Below are 26,852 nucleotides of genomic sequence, written 5' to 3'. Positions count from 1 at the left end.
TATTTAGTTCAAATTTTGTAGATTTTTGTTCCAGAGAAATATCTTGATTTTCTTTGCAGGATAACGAAATGCTGGAAAAGGAGAACCAAGGCCTAACGGAACAAGTAACAGAGGCCGAGGAACTCTCCAGTCAGCTGCAGAAGGAGGTGGAGTCCTTGTCTGGACTTCAGCAGAGGGTAAGGTGCCTTGAGTTGCTTACATGCATGATAATGGATGTTTATGCTAGGTCTCTTTGCTCCATTCTGAGTTGACAAGAAGTAGACAATATACCCAGCATTTTTGTCTTGTATTACTGTTTTTATTGCCACAGGTAAAGGGATATCAAGGACCGGCTGTTTTTAATGTTTACTGATGCTGTTAAAGTATAGATGGGTCTAATTTTTAAGTATAAGGTTTTATTTTTGGGGCAAGACGTGTTACATTCATCTGATCAGATTGAAAAGCTCTACTTTGATTTTATTATCAATTTTAAACTGGTACAAATTTTGGAGGCACATTGCATGGTGGTTTGGATTCCACCTTAAACTGTAGGTCCAGTCCTGATTAGCCTGTCTGTGCATAAAGTGGACTTAAAACAACGCTTCGATCTAATCAGTATGACTGATATGTCCACTTCCAATACGTCATATTGGAATTAACTCATGTTTAGCGACATCCAGTATTATACAAGGTCATTCAAAATTATTGTTGAGATGCTCAGTGCACTCTGACCTCAGGGCGTTCGTGTTCAAATACCAGCCTGGGCATGGTGTTTTTTGTGAGTGTCCCTGTATCAGTTTCATCATATCATCACTCATCCTCATCTTTGTAATTAACCAAAAGGAAAATAAACTAAATTGATCAAGCAATCAATTATTGTTGAGATTCCAGTTGCCTACAATTTTGAAACCAGAAAGAACGAAACGAAACTGGCCATGAATGCAAAGGGTAACCGAAAAAAGTTTTATAATATTTATTATCTGTAGAATGATCAACGCAACAGCATGCTATACACTAGCTACGTTCTGTCACGTTCAAGGGATAATCAATTTCCCTTCCAGTGTTCTGGTGCAATTGTTTCTGTTGCAGCAATAATTCTGAAATAACACACTAATGTTCATTTTTCTTGTTTTTGAAAGGTGTGAGGTATGTTTTCCTACCTTGTTTTATCATGAAATCGAAATGCTAATTAACTCTTAGACATAAAATTTAGGGATATTTACAGACATGACACTTTCTGAAGTCTGAATTATCTTGTGAGTTTTGCAAATGATGGAAAATTGATTAATTGTGCTGTAAATATTTGAGAAGTAAAAATAAATTCCTTTACACAAGAAAAAAGTAAATACTCTGATCACTACATAAAATGTGCTATTAGAAGGGAAATGTTTATTCTGTGTTAGAAGTATAGTTTTTAAAGCAATTTTAATACCAAAATGCCATTTTATATATCCCTTTTCATCCCAAAATATGTCCAGTTTTTGTACCAAGTCTTGATTTTTTCACCATAAATATGTGACCCTACAAATGCTGAAAAAATAGATAATTTTGAGGTTACTTTGCATATTCTATGGTCAATTGTATTCTATTGTTTCTGGACACCCAAATAGTAATTGTGAAAAAAATATAATTGAGGTCTAATTGCAATGTCTTTTCTCTTTCCTTCCCCAGCTGAGTGAGCTGGAAGCTAGCAGAGAGTTGATTCACGAGGAGCAGGTTCGTCCCTTGCTGGAAAAACTCCAGGAGCTCCAGACAGAGAACACAGGACTCCGGGACAGGAACGATGAACTCACCATGCAGCTGGAAACAGTCACGGCCAAACTAGCAGCGTCAAAACTCAGAAGGTAAGACTGATTTGCTGTTGCACTATCTTTACTACACAATTAATGGGGTAAAATGCCTTTGTAGGCTTGCTGTAGAAAGTAAAGGGTGTGGCATAAAAATTGGCCTTTTTTAAATGCAACAAAACTAATAATACATTTTATTTTTTTTAAAAAGAGATACAAACTACATCCTTACACATTGTCATTTGCAAAATATGCAGTTCGTGTTTTAAAAAGTAGGTCCTAAAGGTGACCACCATTTTCTCGTTATCACTCGGACAATCTTCGACGGAAATCGTCCATGGCATGTTCCACCATCTGAAACCTGTTGCTTTCTTCTTCAATGTACTTGGCGTAGCTTCAAAGTTCTTCACCCACATGCTCATTGCATAGATGGATGGAATAAGATCATGTCTCTCAAGATTAAAGCGTTTAAAATAATGTCAATGTTCTCGTCTCGCAACAGCAGTGTCGCCATTTTTATAAAACACCCTCACAGCTACAGCACGTTGAGCTCCGCTTCAGTGATCCATGTCTTTAAATGGCGTACATTGGTGATGTAAATGACAATAAGTGTTGCCAACATTATCACAGAAACTCTCACAACGAAAAGAAACAAAAACAAGACAGCACTGCTAGCTACACTTCCAAATTGGATTTCTTTTTACGAAGAGATCCTTTGTGCCATGTGTTGAATGAGGTGTACATTTTGTTAGTTTTCCAATCACCTGACACTTCATGGAACTGGTGATGAATTTTGGTGAGGCTACACTTTTTTGCCTACAAAAAATGAGTTACTTCATGAACTTTCAATTTGGATGCTTCCAGCTCAGTGGCTCAACATGTTAAGTGGTTGACTTTCAATCTTGCCACTGTAGTCCCTGGGTTCAAATCAATATTTGCTATTATATCAGTATGCCATAATTAATCAATCATAATATTTGTTTATTTCAAGTATTCATTAATATTAGTCCCGATGACATATTTTTTAATATTTGTTATAATTTTACACCATTTCCTCTACAGGCAGAACAACGTCCAATCAGAAGCAGGTGAGGATGTGTCCATTGAAAGCAGCAGCTGTGGGAGCTCGGGGGCAACCAAGAGGCGAGGGGAAATGCCCCTCGGCCTCCACAATGAGGACAGCTCGGAAGAAGAAAGTCCACGGATTGGAAAAGTCAGAAGATATGGCTTGGAGGTGTCACTGGAGAACGTGAAATTAGAAGGTACACTCTTAATAGTCTAAATCCAGGCAGTCTAGAACTTGTGTTGATGTTTTTGGCAGCAACACAGTTAAAATCTGCTTACAAATAAACCAAAGAACAAAAACAAGAGTTCGTATTGCTTGTAAATAGATTTTCATTGCATGTCCGCTTTATTGTCTAAATTGATTGAATTTGTGCTGTGTATTTCAATAACAGTAAAGTGTATCAGAGAGAGAACATAAATAACATTTATTCACTGAAGAAGAGACTTGTTAGAAAAGTTTCGAGACTCTCACTATGGAGAAATGAGGTATTCAACTTGTCAATTAATGATCCTAAGTAGTCACTTCCACAGTCAACACTACTGTCATCATCAGAGTTTGCTTCCCCAGTATCACTGTCCCATATGTAGTCATGTTCTGTCCCATCGAGTTTGTTCGATATGGAACACTTTTTGATGGAACACTTTTTGAAACTCTTCTCCACCAACATCGGTGAAATGCAGGACCATGCATTTTTAACCCACTGACAAAGGAGCTTGCAGGATGCTTAATTTTTACCTCTGGTGTAAACTGGTGGTTATTTGAGGAAATCCCATTTGTATATTGTTCCTTTAGAGCAGTTTTGAAAGGCCGATTTATACACACATCAGGGGGTTGCAAAACTGATGTTAAGCCTCCAGGAATTATCACTTGGTCGGTCTTTTTTTAATCTAGAAGATGCTTAACTGCAGGGGTTGTATGGCCACGGAAACTGTCCGTTATGAGCATGTTTAAAAGTGCTCCAGGTCAGTTTAGCCACACACACTTGATCCAATTGTGAATTAGGCTTTCATCCATCCAACCTTTTTCTTGTGCTCGCACAAAAACTCCTTGGACACTAATTTTAGGAACCGTTTTTCTCTTTAGTACAATATATGGCGATAGTTTTCTTCCATCTGCTGAAACACAAAACATCACTGTGCATCATTGTTTTTCATATCCACCAGTTCGCACAAGAACACTTTTTTCACCTTTTTATTAACAGTAGAGTCAGATGGCATTTCAAAATAAACTGGGGTTTGATCCGCATTACCGATTTGTGACAGAAGATATGAATGCTTTTTCCTCAAATTTATTACATAATGTTGGAAACGTAGGATTTTATCTTCAAATGCGTCAGGAAGTCGCTGGGCTAAAGTTGTTGTTCTTCGTAAACTCAGATTGTATCGTCTAAAAAACCTGACTTCAACCCTGACTTGCTTTTAAAACCGTGAACTCCCGAGTTCTTTTGCCAGTGAAAGAGCTTTCAATTGACACATTTCTGCAGAAACTGCAAATCCAAATTGTCGTTTTTCACAAACGTAGTCATGCAGTTTCCCTTCTATTTCCGGAAATTTGGCCTTTTGTCCTCGAAAAGCACTCCACACGTAGTTTAGCAGTATTTCCTTTGTTCCCCTCCAATCTTTGACACAACTCTCACTTATATTTACGAGCAGCGGCATGATTTCAAATTTCCTCCGCTTCTTGAATGACGCGTAACTTTTCATGTGCTGTAAAAGAATTCAATCTTCTTCCTTTAGTGGTCATCTTGCTTTTAGCATCCATCTGTGAAGTAAGAAGGATGCTACTCAAATGAGTCTCTGCAACATAAAACAAGCCTTACAACTTCCCCCACCCCCACCCATGCAGCTGGACTGGCCAGATGTAAACATCTAGCTGGTTGCTGTTTTTATCTCTTTCTTGGCGCAAGTGTGACTGCATAATGATTCCCTTGGCAAAAGGCGAAGGAGAATATTCTTTTGCCTTCTGTCTGCAAGCTTTCATGAATTAAGTTGACCCAATTTTTTAAAGGAGGAGGTGGGGGCAGGGAGGTGAAGAAACAACGCACATAATGCAGTGCAGGGAGAGAGAACTGTGATTTAGTTAAACCAGAATATACTTAGAATGATTTTTTCTACTTGATACACGAATTATGGCAAACGTGTTTTGTTTTCTTTCCAACAACACAGGCTGTGAGATAACATCTTGACCTCCACTCGTCCTCTCGTAAGCTTGTATAATGGGTTGCATACCTCAGCAGGATAAATTGTTTACGCCTGATGATAAGCTCTATACTCAAGTAAGCTGCACACCCTCATTTTCTGCCACTTTTGTAAGGAGGTATAATGGAACCACGAGCAAAACAACCTGGGCAGACCCGCAAGTCCTGTGCACCGTACCACTGCGAGTAGGGGAGGGGGAGAGTTGACCATGCTTCCTTTTGGCCCAAGGTGGAGGGAAGAAGGGAAAGCTGCACGGGGACTTGTCGTCCCAAGGTTTTTTTTCCTTGTGGTCGATCTATAGGCTATAATTGGTTTATGTATTTGCATTTGTAGGGCTTCAGATTCAACCTACCGAGTTCGAAGACAAGGAAGTGAGGTCGGAAATAGAAACAGAGGATGGCGAGGCCCCCACGTCACTTTCTCCTACTAAGGTAAATTTATTTAAGTTTTTTTTGGGACAATTTTGAGTGTGGAAATGTTGTTTTTGGGTGTTGAACTAGGCTAGATCAATGTAGCTAAACTCAGAAGTTTGAAGTACCTCACTAAGAAAGCTTTAATTGCTAATTGTTAGTGTGTTGTGTTTGTGTGTGTGTATGGTTCTTCTGTCCGATTGCATGTTTGTTCAAAAACAACAACAATGTATCAAAAATGATGAACATAGATAGATCTTTAGGAATGCTTAATTTTAACTCTCCTTCGCTACATATTTGCCAGTTAATACAGCGGAACCCTGATTTCATGTTCCTAGAATTTACATTTTCCTGCATTATAAATTCAATCTTGATGGTTCCAACATTGCAAAACAGTGTAAAACTTTCCCTCATTTTAAGAGTGACAGTTTTGCACCAGGTAAGCTAGATACGATCTGTAAAAAATATAATTACTTATGGACTCCCATGTATTCCTTATGGACAAACAACTTGAACTCAAGTTGCAGCTAATCAAGTGGAAGTTTCTACTTTATGTAACACAAACAAAATCTTCAACCTGTCCTGTTCCCGTTCATGTGTTTTTCTACACCATCTGAAGTTTGATATTCACAAGAGAACTAGTTAAATAATACTCCCATAAATGTAATACTAAGTTTTCTCCTCCTACAACCATCCAGCGCACAGACTTCTCTTTCTCCAGTTTACTGTGGGGAAAGTCAGTGGGGTCAGGTCACATCTGGCTGGATGTGGAAACTGTTCCTCGTGCCTTTCAGTTTTACAGTTTTGACTCCTAGACAACATTAAATTGAGGTTCTACTGTATACTTCAATGTAGTATTCTCTATATCTTCACCCATATCTTTAATTCCTTGAAACATGAATAGTTGCCAGGTGTGTATATATACCATATATATACCATATATATATATATATATATATATATATATATATATATATATATATATATATATTAGTAGCTCTGTGTACCATTGTACAGTCAGCAGCAAAGTTAAGAGGAGGTAAATTGTCCATTACTAGTTTTGCACCTTTCTATTCTACATCCTGTGTTGTGTTAAAGAATGGAATACATATGTGTAAATACATGAATATACAGGGTGTTTCTAAAGGTCGTTTACAACGCTTGGGAGGTGATTCCTCACACGAAAACAAGCCAAAAGTCTAAGTTCCATTTTTACGACTGAGGCTTCGTTTCCGAGATAGGAGCCTTGCAAAAGGTGACAAAGTGAACGTCACACCTAACTGGGACGAATACTAGCACAGATAGAGAGGCGGTTCCAAGGGAATCATAAAGGAATCGTGTGTGCTCAGTCCGAAAGTCACTATGAAAAGTTCACTGCACGCATGCGCAATGGAGTCCTCAAAGGAATTGGGGGTTTCCAGCAAGAGGAATGCATGGAAAAGGTATGTAACGCAGCAAGAAGGACCGTGACAATGAGAAATGCGTTAAAGACAGCACATCCCGACCTCAAACATGAAAATATGAGCACGGAACACAAAATCCGAAAAGTTGAGCACGGTTGCATACCCCAGTTACACGCATGGAATGAACGAATCATGTCATGTGGCATACGAGAGACACATTACTACACCAGGAGGGGGGAAAGAAAAACACAATATCAGATGATTGGGACAAGGCGTATTTTTACACGCGACTACTACGCAATCCCCCCCCACACACACACAACAAACAACAAATGCTACAATGTCTTACGCACAGACAGTGTGTGTCACTGTACAACAATTGAAGATGTCACTTTCACCACACAAAGGGGGTGGGGAGCAATACCAAGAGTGTTCGCAATCGATCACTGTGACGTAAAAGAGACCAGTTTTGGAAGCGTTGTGCAGGCAAGTCTGGCTCTCGTAGTCTACGTTTGACCTTCATGACTGCTGTACTCGCGAGAGGAGCTCGAAGGGTTGGTTCTCTCCGGCAGTCGTCCCAGACGTGTTGCAGGTGCTGGGATATGATCAGCAGTTCGCTCTAGGTTGCCATACGCATTGAAGAGTACTAGTATGTTGTATTGGAAGAAGTTGACGTGGTGGAGTGGGCAAGTCAAGTATCGCAACAATTGATCTGTGGTGTTCGTACGGTGATACGGCCAATTTGTGCAGTGTGCCAGTGTTCAACAAAAACGAAACTTTGCAGTTCCAGCTCCCTATTACACAGATGGCTGCATATACGACCCAGCAGCTAGCAGACATGCATCTCATGTATGGGGAGGCACGTGGTAATAGCCGTGAGGCAAGGCGTCTTTATGGAGAACGTTTTCCACATAGACGTTTACCGTCTCACGCCTTGTTTCAGGTAGTGGACAGTCGACTGCGTGAAACAGGTCAGTGTTTCCACCGCGGCAAGAAGTTGTAAGACCCCGAAGTGTACGCACACATCAGTTTGCAGAAGATGTGTTAACAGCTGTCGCAGAACATCCTGGCACCAGTACGCGCGTGCTCGCTTGGGCACGAAACACGTCTCATGTGAATGTTTGGCGAGTGTTGTCAGAGGAAAGAATGCACCCTTTTAAACTGCAGAAAGTAAAGAACTGTTACCTCGTGACTTTTGCCCTCGTATGGAGTTTTGCCAATGTTTTTGCATCAGCTGGACACAAACCCTCACTTCGGGGCAAAGGTACTGTGGACAGATGAAGCCATATTCACCAGGATGGATGTCTTCAATAGTAGAAACAGACATGTGTGGGACTTTGACAACCCACATGCACTTTTTTGTGGCCCATCAACATCACAGGTTTTCAGTGAATTTGTGGTGGGAGATAGTACATGATCATTTAATTGGATCATACATTCTCTGTGTTCGCCTGAATGGTCGCACGTATGATGCACTTCTTAGTGAGGTTCTGCCTGAACTGTTGGAGACCGTACCTTTGGCACTGCGGCAAGAAATGTGGTACCAACACGATGGGGCACCAGCTCATTTCGATCGTAATGTACGACATTTTGTGCATGACGAGTTTCGCAATAGGTTCATTGGTAGGGATGAGCCTGTGCTTTGGCCACCGAGGTCGCCAGATCTCAACCCTCTAGATTTTTTCTTCTGGGGAGAAATGAAAACCCTCGTATAAGACACACCTGTCACATCAGCTGAGGACCTCGTTGCTCGCATCAACGTCGCCGCCGCGACGGTAGCAGGTACACCTGACTTGTTTGCTCGTAGTCGACAATCCTTGATTCGTCACTGTCATCTCTGCGTAGACGTAAACGGCAGACATTTTTAAAACCGTCCGTGTATATCGCCCTCGGCAAATCCCAGTGAGGACACTCTTGGTATTGCTCCCCACCCCCTTTGTGTCGTGAAAGTGACATCTTCAATTGTTGTACAGTGACACACACTGTCTGTGCGTAAGACATTGTAGCATTTGTTGTTTGTTGTGTGTGTGTGGGGGGGATATTACGTAGTTGTCGCGTGTAAAAATACACGTTGTCGTAATCATCTGATATTGTGTTTTTCTTTCCCTCCTCCTGGTGTAGTAATGTGTCTCTCGTATGCCACATGACATGATTCGTTCATTCCTCGCGTGTAACTGGGGTATGCAACCGTGCTCAACTTTTCGGATTTTGTGTTCCGTGCTCATGTCTTGATGTTTGAGTTCGGGGTGTGTTGTCTTTAACGCATTTCTCATTGTCACGGTCCTTCTTGCTGCGTTACATACCTTTTCCATGCATTCTTCTTGCTGGAAACCCCCAATTTCTTTGAGGACTCCATTGCGCATGCGTGCAGTGAACTTTTCATAGTGACTTTCGGACTGAGCACACACGATTCCTTTATGATTCCCTTGGAACCGCCTCTCTATCTGTGCTAGTATTCGTCCCAGTTAGGTGTGACGTTCACTTTGTCACCTTTTGCAAGGCTCCTATCTCGGAAACGAAGCCTCAGTCGTAAAAATGGAACTTAGACTTTTGGCTTGTTTTCGTGTGAGGAATCACCTCCCAAGCGTTGTAAACGACCTTTAGAAACACCCTGTATATTCTTATACATATGTGTAAATACATGAATGGCCCTGATGGTCTGGAAAATTTTGGGTGCGGGAATTTAGTTTTTATGAAATTGTAGAGACACTGACAAAAGGTAGATCTTGTATTAGGCTTATAGCAGTTCCATTGGTCTATCACGCCATTACCTTCTCTTCCAGGGCCCCGTGAACCTTCAGGCAGATGCAGTAGTATGAGACTTGCTTGTGAATATTGTAGTGTGTAGTGTTAATCTGAATGAGTGAAAACAAAGTGACTGTTTAGTGACTTCACCATGGTTTTTCCAGCTCGTTGGTGTTAGTGAGGGTGACTCGGTTAGTGAAGGAAGTGTGGCCACGCAGAGCGAGGAACTACCCTTGCTGCGAGCAAAGGTGGCGGAACTTGAGCACACTGTGCAGCTTAAAACTGAACAATTGCTGGTAAGTGTGCGCCGTTTGTAGAGACTTGTATTTTTTTCATGTATCTGTTGTGCATGGTGCTCACTTGTAGGAAGTATACACGCAAGTGAAGTAGTCGTTAGATCAGTCTCCAGGTTATATGGCCAGTTCAGATATCTTTTGTGTCACTCTTGACTGCTACAAATAAACTCTTAACGTTTTATGATCAAGGGTTGATCAAAAAGTAAGGTAACTTTGTTATCAAGTATCATAGCTAATACGGAAATATAGATTTTTCTGTATGGTGTTAGCAGTAGTGCTGAGCTAATACTGATACCACTGGTATTGTCTGATGCCACCAGTATCGTTATTGTAAAGTTTGGCCTTCAAATTGAATCATCGATCAATACTTCTCTAAAATCCAGGAAACTCGACACCATTGCCAAAAGTGCTGTGCGACATTTATGCTTAAAACATAATTTTATTATTTTTGCACCAATATTGTGCAGCAAATGTGAATTTTATAATATAATGATAACTATTTTCACTAATGAAATTCTTAGCACATTCCTGATTGATTCCAACGGAATGTGTACATATTAATATTTATAAATATTGATTACAACTGTTGCTTATTACAATTTTCAAGTACTGGTGTCGGTGGGATTTGATTGGTTCAAAGCAGTATCTGCTCAGTGCTGGCGAAAATATACAAATATCACAGTAATAGTGTTTTTAAAATTTTTACAAATGTCAGATATCTATAGATATAACTTATGTTTGTGCATTTGAAATACAAATATATGTAGTGATGCCATATTTTACATGTAAATACATATTCGCTTTGAGAGTGCCTTGTAACATTGATCTAGCCGTTACACAATATTTCTTTACATATAACAGAGATAGTTGAGAAACAAATATAAAATATATTTTTTGTACATATTCTATACAGTCATATTTCACACATATGTACATATCATTCCATTGGTTTTTAGCACAATGTTTTACCCTAATTATGGTATACAAGTGCCCTTTATGGTCTGGTAGGTAGTAGGATGCTTGAAAAGCTTGTCTTATCCCAGTGAAGTATGTTTGATTTGTTCTTTAAGATCATCATCATTATTCTTTCTTTCCTATCATTGTTTTTAATCCAGCTGTGGATTATTTGCCACAAAATAACCTAGCTCTTGAAATGTAATGTTATTAGTAACATTTCTTGAAAGATAAATTAATATAAAGAAATAGTTACAATTATAAAGTCAGAATTAATGTACCAGAATAAGTACTTACTTATCCACAAAACTGATTTTTCAAAGTTCTATTAATATTGGTGGTCGCGGATCTCCTAACAATCTATTTCGCGAATCAGTAGTCCGGTATTATTAATTTGCTACCACATTTTCCTTCCCTGAAACATGAAAATATTCAAAAGTTTAAAATTTGTTATGACAGTCATTTCAGGAGTGTACTGTTCTTCTTTGCCATTATGATTGTCCTATCGCCAATTTCATCTAATCATTCTCATTGTTGCGATTCATCTAAAGAGGTAGAAAGTGGTGTTCAAATAACAAAATACGAGAAAAATACAATTGGTTTTGTTGTGATACTATATGCTACAGTATGTAAGTAGGAACTATAAATAAAACAGTTCTACAATCTAAATTGTTATTTGTTAAACATGTCTTATTATCGAAACAGTTGAATTTTTTTTAAAATTCTAAAAACTGACATCACAGAGTTGAAGAAATGCATTTTTGCTACCATTGATGCTTATGCTTTGTTAGTGCCTATGAAAATAATTATTGTGTATAAAGTATCGTTACATTTGTTTTTGTAAATTCCAATGTGTATGTCAATAAAATTAAACAATTTTTTTTTTACCTAATTTTGACCTTTTACTTCCTGTTTTCTGATTGCTGCCAAAATAAGAGATTTCTATTTTTTTAAAAAGGTCTGGTGGAATATTTCAAATTTAAGTGAACTTTTTCAGGTGTTACACACAAACAGTCACCAAGTAGGAAGTACATTGCATTATTTCCATTATTTGAAATTCTGGGAAACCTTGAAAAGTCAGGGAAATCAACTTATGACTATAAATGTCCTGACTCTGTGGCCAAAATGTTATAGAATGGTCTGGAAATTTACTTGAAATGATCTGGACAACCTGAAGAATTAAGGGATTGTTTTTTTGGCCAAATGAGTTTGTGCCCTGCTAGTGTCAGCAAAGATGTGGGAATAATTAAGATATCCAGATATACCACCGAGGTGGTTTAAGTTTTTTTTTATGGTCATTTTTATGTCATTATGGTAACAGTAGGTGGTATTTAAAATATTGGGGGAATTTACCAAGTTCCATATGAAACCTCCCTTATGCCATAGTAGTATCATTTGTAACGTCGTTCCTTGGTCGGTGGAAGGTACAAATGCTGGGAGCCCAAAAATGAACCACAGAGGATAATCACGACCAAGAAACCACTTATACAAAATTGTTCTTGCAACGGGGTTATGGCTAATTAACCCAAAATAAGCTCCCATGTTAACAATTAGAGAAGTAAGCCCACAAAACAATTAGCATTTACCTCAATCATGCCCTTACATACTCAGAATACTGATTAAAAGAGATAGATTGGTTTATTTTCTGTTCTAGCAGATCAACATGATTGGTTTTGTTATACATAGAGGCATGCAAATTTCGTTTTTGACGAAAACACGAAATATGAAATAAAATGCTGTAATGTTCATTTTTCATGTTTCTGAAAGGTGTGAGGTGCATTTTCCTACCCTGTTTTGTCACGAAATAATGCGAAATGAACTGCAAAATGTGAAATATACTCTTAAACATGAAATTTACCGTTTATATACAGACGTGACACTTTCTGAAGTCTGAAGTATCCTGTGAGTTATGCAATTCACGGAAAATTGATTAATTCTGCTGTAGATATTTTAGAAGCAAAAATGGACTCCTTTACACAGGAAATCTGGTAACTACATAAGTGTGCTATTAGAAGGGATAAGTTTATTTTATGTAATAAGTGTAGATTTTAAATCAAATTTATGATTATATTCACAATTTTAAAACCAAAGTGTCATCTTATATATCACTTTTGATGTGATCATTCACCGCTATAACAGCAAAATTTTATTTTATTTACCGCTTTTGAACCCGAAATCGACTCTGTTTTTGTACCGAAATTTTGCTTTTTTATTTAACAAAAATATGTGCCTCTAGTTATACAATACAATACGTGGTTCATATTTCTTTGTTCAAGCATCTGAGAACTTGGATATTAAAAGTATGATGGTTTTTGGGGGTGATGAAAGCTACACTCATGCTCATAAATTAAGGATAATAGAGGTTTTGGTGCCCCACGATACAGCACTGCAACATACTAGTTCTGGTAGCACAGACACATGTTGAACACACAAGAAAGACATCCACATACCCTGTTTAACCGTGTTTATTGCAGAAAACGTGAGAAAAACCAATGAGCGCACATATGATACAAACCAAGGGAGAGTGTAAATTGTTGTTCCACAGTTCTTTGAGCATGTGCACAGGTTTCAGTATGGAATGTGATGCCCATGCACATTGACACATGCAGTACAACGGCTTGGCATAATTTGGAGGAGGTTGTCGAGCATCTATTGGGGTATGGCCTCCCATTCTTGCACCAGTGCCTGTCCGAGCTCCTGAAGAGTCCAAGGAGGTGGAAGACGTGCAGCGACACGTCGGCCTAGAGCATCCCAAGCATGTTCGATTGAGTTGAGGCTGGGGGAATAGGCAGGCCACTCCATTCGTATGATATCTTCTGTTTGAAGGTACTCCTCCACAATAGCAGCTCGGTGTGGCCTGGCATTGTCATCCGTCAGGAGGAACGTAGGACCGACTGCAGCTCTAAAAAGACTAACGTAGTCTTGCAGAATAACATCCCGGTTCACCTGACCTGTTACAGTACCTCTGTCGAAGATATGCAAGGGTGTACGTGAACCCAGGATAATGTCACCCCACACCATGACACCACTACCTCCATACTGGTCCCTTTCGACGATGTTTCCGGGTCGGTATCTGGTTCCTGGTTCACGCCAGATGGTTACACGACGAGAATCATTGTTGAGACTATACCTGAACTCGTCAGTGACGAGTATCTGAGACCATTCTTCCATTGTCCATGTCCATGTCCATGTGTTCTCTACACCAGTTGTTACGGGCTACTCTGTGACCATGTGACAGTGGAATGCAAATTACAGGCCTCCGGGAGAATAAACCGTGCCTGTTGAGTCGTCTGTACACACTGTGTCTGGAAACAACTGTTCCAGTGGCAGCTGCAAGGTCTGGAGCAGGGTCCCCGGCAGTACTCCGTCTGTGTCTCCAGGCACTTATGGTGAGATACCTGACTTCTCGTGGTGTTGTACACTGTGGACATCCACTGCTGTAGCGCCGAGACACGTTTCCAGTCTGTTGGAATCGTTGCCATAATCGTGAGATGACACTTTGTGGCACATGGAGCACCTGTGACACGACCTGCTGTCTTTGGCCCGCCTCTAGCCGCCCAAGTATCCTTCCCCTCATTACATCATCAATATGTGTTCGCTGAGCAATTTCACACACACACTCACCATTAGCACAACCGAACACAACTGTACACTTCCTATAGGCACTGTACTCTGATCAGCAGTTTTGCTCCTGGGTGTCATTGGTCTGCTTACAGCGCCACCACACACTGGATAAAGGTCATATTCAACACAGGTTCTTTGGTACAGTACCCGGACATCATTTCAAGCTGCGACGTGCACATCAAATATTTCTTTGTACAAGATTCAGCATTATCCTTAATTTATGAGCATGAGTGTACTTAACGCTGCCACATGCATAACCTATGCTGCGGTGGTGTTCTCTGGATATCAGCGGATGTCTGGCGGGAGACCCACTAGCCTACAGAAGAACTTAAGAGTCTATTCTCGACCGGTATGTCAAAGAGGCATTACAGTCTTATAGCGCACAGGAAATGATAAGATCGATCACAGTGAAACGACACATTTATTCATACTAGACATATATGGTGACATGGCCACAGCCAAACATGAACATTATACCTTAACATACAAAGAAGAACATGGAGATATAAACATAACATCAGCTGGCAGTTGTCATACTATTGCACTTTGGGGCTACACACTTACATATACGCCACATATCCCTTACTTAGGCTGGAGAGGGAACAAAAGGGTGGGGGTGGGGGGTATCACGTGCACGTGGGAATTCTCTGCACCTGTGGCATTGCCACAGAAGAATCAAGGTTTGAGAATAGGCTGCGTGATTCTGTGCCACTAGTGAAGATTCCAATTGTGCCTGCTGTGATTTCATTGAGCATGGACAAGTAGCATTTAGGTTGAATAAGTGGTTGTGGGGTGTGTATTCTTTAAGTACTAATCATGTTCAAGACATTTGAAAGGCCTACTAAGTGTGAAATTAAGTACCTAATCCAGTTTTTGGAAGTTAGGGATGTGCAATTGTATCAAAATTCACTGTCAAACTGAGGAAGTATACAGGTTAGGTCAGGATACGAGTCCACCTGCATGAACGAACTGGAAAATGAAGCAGAGAAGTCCCTCTGTATGTAGAATTTCCGTAACGGTCTATAAAAGTGTGTTAGAGTGGTTATCACAGTATGCTGCAAAGCCAGAGGTCCCAGGTTCGAATCCCGTACTAGGCATGTGTATTCTCTGTGTGTATCATCAAAATCATCATATCGTCGATCTTTCTCATCTTTGTGATTTGCCCAAGATGACAGGAAAAAAGCAAAGTAAAAATAAAGCAAATCAATAAATCAGTCAATCCAATCATGATAGATTTGTGACATATCGAAACTGGTTCTTTGGTATTCATCCTGGATTGTAAGGGGTCACCCTTTCATAAGGCCCCCAGATGTACACCCTGGACTTCATACTGCAGACTAGTGAGGCCCTGATGCTTAGACATGCAGTCAAGATAATCCTCCATAGGAATTGTGTTGTGTCATGCATGTGTGTTTGTGATTGTCCCTTCACCCATCTCATCTTATCACAATTCATCCTCATCTTTGCGATCAGCCAAACATTGCAGAAAAGTGAAGTAAAATAAGACAAATCACTCAAAATCAATGAACCAATTCAACTTCTGACTCTCCACAGTTTCCACAACTTAGATATTGGGGTAAGTATGTCCTGTCTTTGATTTAACATTTTCCCCTATTGTGGAATCAAATTTCATAGTCTGGATAAAGCAACATGTATTAAAACCAGATTTTAAATTTTTCTGCATTCTAAGTTTTTCTATTCTGGTCCCATTAACCTTGAGGAGCCCGATCGTCTTGATCGAGACGCTCTCATGTAACCCTCGGGGGCCCGATCGTCTCGATCGAGATGCTCTGTCAAGGTAGTAGTTTTTACGTTATAACTTTGCTTTTTTTGGGTAGAATTTAAATTTTCTTTTTTCATATTGTTGTTAACACATGTATTTAACAGAAATGATTGTTGCGCGTTTTTTCTTTTCATGAAAATGGCGGGAAAAAGGAGACTTCTTTTTTGCATCTCTTTTGAACAGAAAAATTTTGCCGACAAAGGAAGGCCGGCTTTGTTGTTCTAAAGCAATGCATTTCCCTCACCCCTGGAAACTACATTGGAAGGAAGTTTGTATATCGGTACCCGAGGTCAAAAGGAATGTTTTCCGTGCGAGAGCAATCGTCGGTTGGGAGTTGGGGGAGGGGGAAGAGGGGTTGTTGAAACTGCGTCGTAATAATGTAAGTTCGAGGCACGCTGAAGAAAAGCCTTTGTTCTTGAGCACAGTGTTTCAGAAATGGCTACAAAGGTTACTCTGCATTGTCTAAAAATAGAATTTGGAAGTAGCTGCAAGAATTGGCGCTCTTTTTTAACTCCGTTCTAGCTTTTCCTCCTGGAAGATTGTGCATACGTGATACTCGTTTTGTGCCGAAGTGCCAAAGATTTTTTGAGTGAAGTGTGACTCTTCCCAATACTTTATCATCATCTTTGCTTCGTTCGTGTGACGTGTGAAGTGTCCCCAAAGGGACTGCTGTGTCCCCAAAGGCTTATATTCGACCATGGCTGCCCCGAGTGATCTCTGTTCTGATTAAATCCTTCCCCCCTCCATATATACGTCGAATGTGCATAAATTTTATACCGTCTGAATCTGTGATTCATTCTGCATGAGACAGTGGCACACAAGCCTTTCGTTTCAGGGGTACAACTCACGTTACATTGATCATATGATAATGATGCAAATATTTTTCTGTTTCTTACATGCCAGCGATAATTTCTATGTGCATGTTTACCTTTTCATGTCCTTTTTTTCGGGTGGGGGGGGGGCACTTTTAAAAAAAATAAAATTATTTTTTGGGGATTCCCCCCCTCCATATATATGCCGAATGTACATAAATTTTATATCGTCTGAATCTGTGATTCATTCCGCATACAACGGTATATCATTCATCTCTCTAAAGGCAATTAGCCTCTGAGCTACAGTAATTTCAAGGTACCGCTGCATTTTGAAGCTTGAATCAGTGGCGTGCTGACCATTCCTTTTGGGGGTACAACTCTCGTTACATTGGCCATACGATAATAATATTTTTCCTTACATGTCAGCGATAATTTCCATGTGCATGTCGACACTGTCATGTACTTTTTCCTTGAGCGGAGGGGGGTAAATCCCCATTTTTTCCCGAAATTTTGGAATTTTGAGTGTTCTCCCCCTCCCCCACCACATATACGCCAAATTTGCATACATTTTATATAGTCTGAATCTCTGGTTCATTCCGTGTACAACGGTATATCACTCATCTCTCTAGGGCAATTAGTCTCCGATCTACAATCATTTAATTGAAACTCTGCATTTTGTTCAAAATCGGCTTGGGCATCTTATGCTCCAAAAGGTTAAGAATCTATTGTATACTGCCAACTTCTTGTTCAACCTGTGGACATCTGCAGATTATACCTAGAATGCACGTTATAAAGTTACATGGAGGTCTAAGTTTAACAAATTGCAAGGAAGCCATAGGCTGGTTAGATAGACCAGTGGTAGAACATAATCATTAGAAAAGCATGATTTTCCCAAAACTTTTCAGTAAATTTACCAAATTTATAATTCATTTTCAGAAAATTCTCAAACATTTTTGAAACCTGCCTTTTTAATGCATAGATCTATATGGGTAGAAAAGTTGTTTACCGCTTATTAGTGGAAATAATGGGAATTTACGAAGTTGACTTTCTCCTTTGGTTGTCTTGCATCATCATCCTCATCCTTCGCCGTTTCCTGCCTCTGGCTGGGTTGCCATAGAAGTCAAGCCTCTCCATTTTTCCCAGTCTTCCACCACTCCTCTCTTTCCACACTGTTCCGATCTTGTCATCTTCTAACACTCTCCACTATCTGCTCTTTCCACCGACATCTTGGTCTCTCCCTTTGGCTTTATTCCCACTCCTTGTGCATTGTAAGCTCTTACTGGCAGTCTTTTTACATCAATTCTTTTCATGTGTCCAAACATGTCTCACAAAGATTGATTAAATGATGAAAGTAGGTAGATCTTGTTTCACAGCAGTTAAATCATATCTTCAAGAAGAAACAGGTAGATATGTTAGAAGGTTTGGGATGTCTGGACATGTACACATTAGGGCTGAGCAAAATACCACTTTGAACCGATACCGGTGCCAATACTTTTACCGATTCCCACCAATACCCATACTGTTACTTGAAAATTACAATAATTAAAATTTGTTCAAAATATTGATCAATATTGGTGTGTAAATATTATTCTGCAATATACGAGGGCTATCCAGAAAGTAACTCACGTTTTGGAATAATAATAAGACAAGTGAAAGTAGACATTTTTTATTATATACATTTTGAAGCGAAACTCTTACTCTACTTTTCGACATATTTCATTGGGAGGTTTTGTGTTCCCCTGTCAAAATTTTCTGAACCCATCTTGCACAAAACTTATGGTAGCCTAACTTTTGGGTCACAACTTCATCCAATAAGCTCCTTGAAATTTGCAGAAACTCAAACGAGAGCTCTGTTGTTGTAAAACTGCAATTTTCACGAATCTTGCCATTGATTTTTGCGACCAGTTTGTCTGTCACAATCCTTGGTCGTCCACTTTGGTCTCCATCGTGAACGTTTTTGCGGCCATATTTAAACATGAGGCACGAATGCCTCACTTCACTTTCACTCACAACACCTTTACCGTAAACTTCTCACAGATGTCGATGAATGTCAATCGGTTTAGTGTCTTTCGCCAACAACAAATGTATGACCGACCTCACTTCACAACTGGCAGGATTTTCCATCGGAGCACTCATGTTAACAATGTATTATGAACAGAGCTGAAATGACATGAATTTCACACGTCCACAGCTGGATGCGCACTGAACGGGCGGAAGTCTCTGCACAAAATGGCGGCGCTCCACCCTGCCCCTAGCTGCACCCTGCCAAAACGTGAGTGACTTTCTGGATAGCCCTCGTATATACACTATATATCAATTTACAAAGCAATTTGCTTTAGAATATTCAAGAATTACATCACAATATTAAAATAGATGTTATGTAATCACAAAATACAGTTTCTCATGCAAAATTGGTGCAAAATGAAAATAAAGTTTGAATTTTACATAGTATTCAGGATAATTACACTCTGCGAAAGTGTTGTGCGACATTTTTGTGAACCCTGTTAAAGACGAATATGCCTGAAAAGTATTGGCCGGTATTGGTAGATGGATTCCAACTGATAATTTCCGATACCGATACCACTGGTATCGCCCGATACCGGTAACTGCTCAACCCTAGTACATATGTGATAATGCAATGAAAGGAAAGCCAGGCCCTGTTAATAATTAATACGCACTTACACTAAGATATTTTCTGTGACAGGGTTGACGTTCCTGTCAGCCTGCAGAAACCATGGTGCTGCACGAGTTGGCATCTGAAGGTGTTCCCACATCCTGACTCTTCGACACTAGCTTAGACCAGTTTTTCACTTTCTCTGGCTGAGCTCATGTGGTCTACTCAATTTTGCTACCAAAGTTCCCAGGTTAGAGTTCTGGCCTAGACATTGGTATTCTTCATCAGCACTCCTCCATCAATTTCATCTAGTCATCGCTCATCCTCATCATTGAGATAGCCAAAAGTGACAGAAAACCAATGCCAAATAACAATAATATACGAACTAAACATTTTGCAATCTCTCCCCTCTGCTTTCTCTGTGGTTATGCTTACAAAAGGCAACATGTTCACATTTTACACCCTCCTATGCAGTTAGTCAAGTGTAACAGATTTGGTAGCTCAAAACAAGCTTTTTGGGGGGTGAGGTTCCTTTGATTATTGTTTATCCTGACATGGTCATCAAACCTTGTCTCAAGGAGATAACTTCATTTTGAATGCGTGAAAAAGAGTAAGGAAGATTTCACACTGAAGAGACAGAGACACGTGTTGCTTGGGAACAAGCCAATTTATGCATATTTCGTTTTTCACGAAAACATCTCTGCTCCAGACACTGTAACCTTAGTGAATGAAGAAAGAGTGTCTTCGAAATTAATTGGAAATAACCATTAAATTGTGCAACGCGGAAATACAAAATTTCACGTAAGTAATTCTAAACAGTGTTCACCGCATCGATCATGAACACAAAATGTGTTTGTAATGTTAATTTTTCATGTTTTTGAAAGGTGTTAGGTGCATTTTGTTACCACGTTTTGTCACATAATGATGTGAAATGAACTCTTAAACATAAAACTTAGGGTTTATTTACAGACGTGACACCTTCAGAGGTCTGAATAATCCTGGAGGTATGCAAATCACAGAAAATTGATTAATTCTGCTGTAAATATTTGAGATACAAAAGTGGACTCCTTGCAGAGGAATAAACTTAAATACTCTGATAACTATATAAAATGTGCTATTAAAGTGAAATATTAATCTTGTGTAGTCAGTATAGTTATTAAATTTAGGTTTTTATTAATGATTTTAACACCAGAATGCCATTTTATATACCTCTTTTGATCCTGAAATATGCCCAGTTTTTGTACCGAAATCTTGATCTTTTATTCACCACATATATGTGGCTCTAGCTATTAACAGCATGTCGCCTGTTGCTTGTCGTCTCCATGTGAATTCTCCTAAGAAGACATGTAGCAGATGTATCATATGTGTAACGAACATTCAGGTAAGAGTTGATGTGTTGGTAGGACATGTATTAGTAGTTGGCATTAACCAAGTATTTTTCAAGTTCAACAGGCTTATCATTATATTGCAGTTTTGTCAGAGCGAAAATGAGAAGCTGAGAAAGAAGTGTGAGGACAAGGTGGAAAGTGGAAGCAAAAGCTGTGATAGGGTGAAGAAACCAGAGAGAATGGTCAAAGGAGAGCTGAAACAGGTAAAGAGCATTTCCCTGTCTGCATTGAATAGGGTAATTTTCTGCGTAAGGGCTGATTTTTCTTTGTGCCTTGTGCAAAATGTTTAAATTTACTGTAACTCCTTAAGTAAGAGGATTATTGCTCCTTGGGCACCCCCTTGTAAGAAACACTGTTTATTGCATAAGTGACAAATACAGACCAAGCAGAAAAAAGCTTCAAGTGTGGGAAAACTTGAAATTGAGGAAAATTTTGTAACAATTTGCTATGTTGGGACAATCAAGATTGAAACACAATTGCAGTGGCTTTTCACAATAAAACTGAATTAAAATGAACAATGAACTCTTGGTATCGATAAAGGTAAAGTGCTCCCCTGTGCTTAGCACCACGCCATGAAGGCGTGAGGGGTAACGCCCCACACTTTCTTGATCCGGTCGTGAGTGGGGGTGATGTGATCAGCATCACGCCCCTGACCACCTTTACCCCCCAGGGTTTCTCCCAGGTACCCATGTTATTCGACGCTGGGTGGGCGGCGGGGCTGCTTCCACCATTAGAAAAGTTCCCGGATTTGAACCGGCCGGGGATCGAACCCGGGACCTTGAGCATGGTAGTCAGACGCGTTACTGACTGAGCCACCGCGGCCAGCGATTCTCAAATAAATATGATCGTCAGTTGTCTGCTAGTAAAGACTTGCACACGGAGAAGCTCCTTTGTACTTCCACTGAAACAATTGGAGTATATTGAAAGGAAGCCATGTCTCCTGGTTTTAATTCACAGCCAGCAAGAGAAAAACGTTCTGCTGACAAAACCTAAAAAGTAGAGGTACGAGGTATTGCTTTACTAGATCAAAATTGTGCTCTGGAAATGTAACTTTTGTTATTTGTAGATAAACCATTCACATTCTTCAAGGATCATTTGGAGTTTTATATCAGATTGGTAGAATATTTCCGAATGTTATATCGGAACTTTATCGGTATCGGCCCATTCCTATAAAATACCTGTCATTCATTAAAGAAGGTTACCTAATAATTTAAAATTTTACCAGACATCCGAACTGGCCAGTTAAATTGTGTCATTCTTTGTTCCAGGTTTTCCAGCAAATTCGAGAGCAGATTCTCCAGGAGCTTGTGGAGGACAACCCTGCCTTATCTAGTCTGCAACTGCATTACGAGAGTCTGCTGGAAGAGAAGGATCGGCTGCATGCGGGCGAGAGGGAGAACTTGCTGCAACAACTGAAGACGGGAGACGAGGAAGCTCTGAAGAGCAGGATAACGATGCTGGAGTCCAAATGCAATGAGCTGATGCACCTCCTGAAGGTATTTGCTTTTCTTTCAATATATCGCAAGTTGGTTCAAATTTTGGGTGTCACATTGTGCAGAACCTGAACATTTGGTTTATTCTACTTCGCTTTTCTGCCACTTTTGGCTAATTGCGAAGATGAGGATGAGTGATGATATGATGAAGTGACACTGACAAAGAACATCCATGCCCAAGATGGGATTCCAGGGTGGCTACTCTCCGGGAATTCCTTGAATTCCGGAAATTATGCGTGAATTAATGGCTCTGGGAATTATGCGTGAGTTGTACTTGGATTTTCCCCCATAGACGTGAAAAATTGCAACTTTTATTAATCCAAATCTCATTGAATTTATTACTTATTTATTAAAGCCCTGAGGCAAGTTTTTCACAGTTCAGCTTTTATTTTTGTCGATGATAAAAAAAGGTAAAGTGTTCCCCTGTGCTTAGCACCACGCCATGAAGGCGTATAGGGGGTGTGGGGAGGAAATGAAAAGAAAGCTGTGTAGAAATAAAGCAGAATTTTCTCAATCGGTTTGCTTTGTTTTGTTAGTGATCTTTGCAGAACAATGTACCTGACATATGCAGTAGTGCAGCCACAAGGGGGGAAAGGGTGGGCAAAAATTGATGGACAAGGGGGGCACAGAGGAGAATTTATCCTGTTACTTACCCCCCCCCCCAGACAAAAAATCGTGGTTGCGCCTCTGGACATATGGAAGATTATTGCAAGATAGAATATCATGAACTTGAATAGGTAAATTTGAAATTCTTAATGCAATTATCAATTTTTCGTAGATTACTGTACCCTGTAACATTTGTGTGTGTTTGTAGATGTATATTTAAATATATATATAAATATATATTTCACATATTTCAAGTCTGAATATGTGAAGTGGCAAACGTAAACTCTGCACCTTACATAAAATATACATATATACCGTTGAATTGAATTGAATTAGAATTTTTGGATACATTGGAATCGCACAGACTTTTTGTATTGTTAATATATATGTGTTTTGGGTGGGGTGAGAGGCTGCAATATGTAATGTTGAAGTAGAGAACGCATCTGCTTGTACCATTGAATTTTTGGAAAGTTCGCTTTGAAAACTGGGAATTATTCTTGAATTTTATCATGGTCCTAGAATGGCCACCCTGGATTCAAACTTGGGACAACTGGCATTGATTGCAATGCACTGTGCTAACCACTCTGCCATGTAAGCTTGCAGCAATGATGATGAAATTGATGATGGACACTCACAAAGAATGCCCAGGCTGGGATTTGAATGTGGAGCCTCTGACATAACATGCTCTGCTACCCACTCTGCAATGGAGGCCAGCTGAAATTATGCAAAATACAGAATTTTCATTACAATGAAACGCCAATTTTACATTACCAGATTTGATATTTTCTCATACATTCAATCTTCATGCTTCCAATAGAGCAAAGTGTTACAACATTTTCCTGCATTTTTAGTTTTTCACTGTGGTCCTCTGAAATACACTGGTCAAACATGGGACTCCTGGCATCATAGCATACTGTGCTAACCACTTCACCACAGAGGTTGGCTATTAATACTGATAGAATACAGATTAATCCCAAGCCTGATATGTATGACCTTACAGTCAACTCTAGATATAATGAACCTGGTTGCAGTGAGCCTAAATCACTAGTCCTGAACAAATACATTACACTGGACACTCAACTTCACTTTTAGTGAACATAAAATAAATGCAATGTCCATGAGAAGTTATCATTGTTAACATGTAAGCTGCACAAGTGAATTTCATGATGAAATTATGATTATTTTTGTGTTGCAAATATTTTAAAGGAAAACTCTGGTAGTTTGGTATGGTATATTTGCAATGAAACATATTGTGAACACAACTTTAGTTAGGATGTTCAAGTTTCAGTATGGTACTCATAATGTTTCTTCAAGCCTTCACGAACCCCCTGAGGAGGCAAGGCAGTCCCTTGGGGGTCCATGGACCACAGGCTAAGAACATGAAATAGGGAAGGGCATGATGGAGGGATGATAGTTATTTTTTTGCTTTTTTTGTTTCAGGCTATGGAAATGGAGCATGAAATTCAGCTGCAGAGGGTGAGTGATGAAGGTGACAGAGAAGTTGAGGAACTGCAGAGGAAATTAAAGGAGCTCTGTCAGAGGTTCCAGAACACCCTGATGGATGATGAGGTGAGTTCTTCTCTTGTGATGCCAATGTTTGGTTTAGAGATTGCAACCTTTTTTTTTTTACTTTCCTGAAGAGACACATGTATTTGGTTGGTTTCTATGCAGAGAGCATTATTTTCTATATTTCACCCTTCAAATTAAGCAATTTCTTGTAGCTGAACTACAGAGCATTCCCTGATATTCCCTACGAGACAGCTGCAAGCGGCCTGGCTTCAGCGCTTGTCTTTCCCGGTGAACAGCTGGAGTCGGCTATTAAAATTACAGTTTTCATATTGTGTACTAACCTTGACTACAGAAGGTGTTGAAAATGATGTCCCTCTGCTGCAACACATTCCTGGCATCTCCCAAGGAAATTGGCATTTACACATGCAAGTTTGTCTACTTTAATTCTTGTACAATACTCTCTTTTAACTCACGGATGGTGTGCGGATTGTCTTTGTATACTTGGTTTTTCTTTCTACTTTTATTCAGAACTGGCCCTGTTACTCTAAACCTTTTTACGAGTTTTAATATAGTGGTCCTATGTGGAACGGGAACACCAGGAAATTCCGTTGCAAAACGTTGTCGCACTTCTCCACAATTCCTTTTTCCGAAGTAACACTCGACAACATAAATCCTTTGTTGTAATGTAAACTCTTGTGGTGCCATATTAAGCCACAATCTTCAACACACGGACACGACGCAACACAACTTCCAAGGGAGGATTATACTGGTGTCAGTCTGCAACGTCAACAGAAAGGGAAAGAGAGCGAAGGCAGGGAGAGCGAAAAAAACAGACTGTAGCGTGCGACTGTCGCCGACCCGTTCATCGGGAAAGACAAGCGCTGATGCCGGGCCGCTTGCCGCCGAGTCTCGTAGCGAATGTCAGGGAATGCTCTGTAGCTAGTTGAGCCATAATTTTCATGGAATGTAAGGGGTGACCTTTGCTGAAGGAATCAAAAGTCAACCTCACTTCCACGTAGTGCACCCTGCTAACTGCAGTGTTGCAACCCAACAATGTTCTGGTGCCCAAACTCAGTCAGTATAATCAACTGTAGAGCTTGTGCTGTGTTGTCTATATACAGTGGAATCCAGATTGTATGTTCCCATATTTGGCCACATTATACATAAAATCTTAATGGTCTCAACATAGCAAAATGTTATAAAATTTTGCCAGATTTTTCAAGTTTTTCAGCTTGGTCCCCTGAAAAACATAGAATCAAGGTTTCTCTGTATAGTATGATTGTAATTGTTCTTTCATCAATTTTATTTATCACCATTCATCCCCATTCGTGCACTGCCACTTTGGCTAATCGCAAAGATGAGGATGAGTGATGATACAGTAAAATTGATGAAGGGACAGTACTCACAAGGAATACCCATGCTGGGATTCAAACCCAGAACCTCTGTCATCATAGCACCCTGTGCTAAGCACTACCACAGAGGCTGGTGGCCATAGTGGAGGTAGTGTGTTCAGAAGCATGCTTTATCTACCCTAGACCCATTGAATAGAGGCTGGGTGATTCCCAGAGATGCTTTATGCAGGGGCTTTGTTTGAACAATTCCCATCTGAGATCACCCACTCTGGGATTAAAACCAATACCTCCCATCTCAGATGGATAGTGATAAACTACTGGTGTAACATTTACGGATACTGATGACCAATATTGTATCAATTCCATATTAATGACAAATGTAGCATGAGATAAATGAGTGGCTAACTTCTCAAATTGCTGTAATAGATTTCATTAGCAGAATGGTTACCACTGCATGCTAAATCTGTTCTGGTTTACCAGAATAGACAATTAAAGGAAACCAAATCATTACATTTATTATTATTATTATCAACAAACAATGTTAAATATAACACACATTTCAAAGTATGTACAATACATTAAAATTCACGCATGACTAAATTTACGAATCAAAAAGAAAAGGATATAAACAAATGTATAAATAATGCATTATTACTAATTCTTCACGTACTAACTTCTAATTAATGACATAATACTAATTAAAATAAAGCTCCATTAATCAACTTGTAATTGATTATATTCTATATATATTAACAAAATTAATTACCAGAATGGGTAAACATAAATCCAAATGTGTAAGATGATGATTATTATTATTATTATTATTATTATTG

General features: G+C 39.6%; 1 protein-coding gene across 2 annotated transcripts in view; it reads left to right on the top strand.

The window, feature by feature from the left end:
• The window catches only part of LOC146000187 (uncharacterized), a 94,842-nt gene that overhangs the window by 38,746 nt on the left and 29,244 nt on the right, over positions 1-26,852 (top strand). For both annotated transcript variants that reach the window (XM_083137546.1, XM_083137545.1), the window contains 8 exons: positions 60-176; positions 1,651-1,823; positions 2,829-3,028; positions 5,364-5,461; positions 9,753-9,884; positions 21,143-21,262; positions 22,328-22,555; positions 24,599-24,727. In XM_083137546.1, the coding sequence (XP_082993672.1) occupies positions 60-176; positions 1,651-1,823; positions 2,829-3,028; positions 5,364-5,461; positions 9,753-9,884; positions 21,143-21,262; positions 22,328-22,555; positions 24,599-24,727 (1,197 nt within the window). The remainder of the gene's footprint in view (positions 1-59; positions 177-1,650; positions 1,824-2,828; positions 3,029-5,363; positions 5,462-9,752; positions 9,885-21,142; positions 21,263-22,327; positions 22,556-24,598; positions 24,728-26,852) is intronic.

Source organism: Lepisma saccharinum, chromosome 16 (assembly GCF_977018435.1).
Source record: "Lepisma saccharinum chromosome 16, izLepSacc3.1, whole genome shotgun sequence".
Lineage (NCBI taxonomy): Eukaryota > Metazoa > Arthropoda > Insecta > Zygentoma > Lepismatidae > Lepisma > Lepisma saccharinum.
The sequence above is the reverse complement of the archived record's forward strand: the minus strand, read 5'-3'. Positions and strand labels throughout refer to the sequence as shown.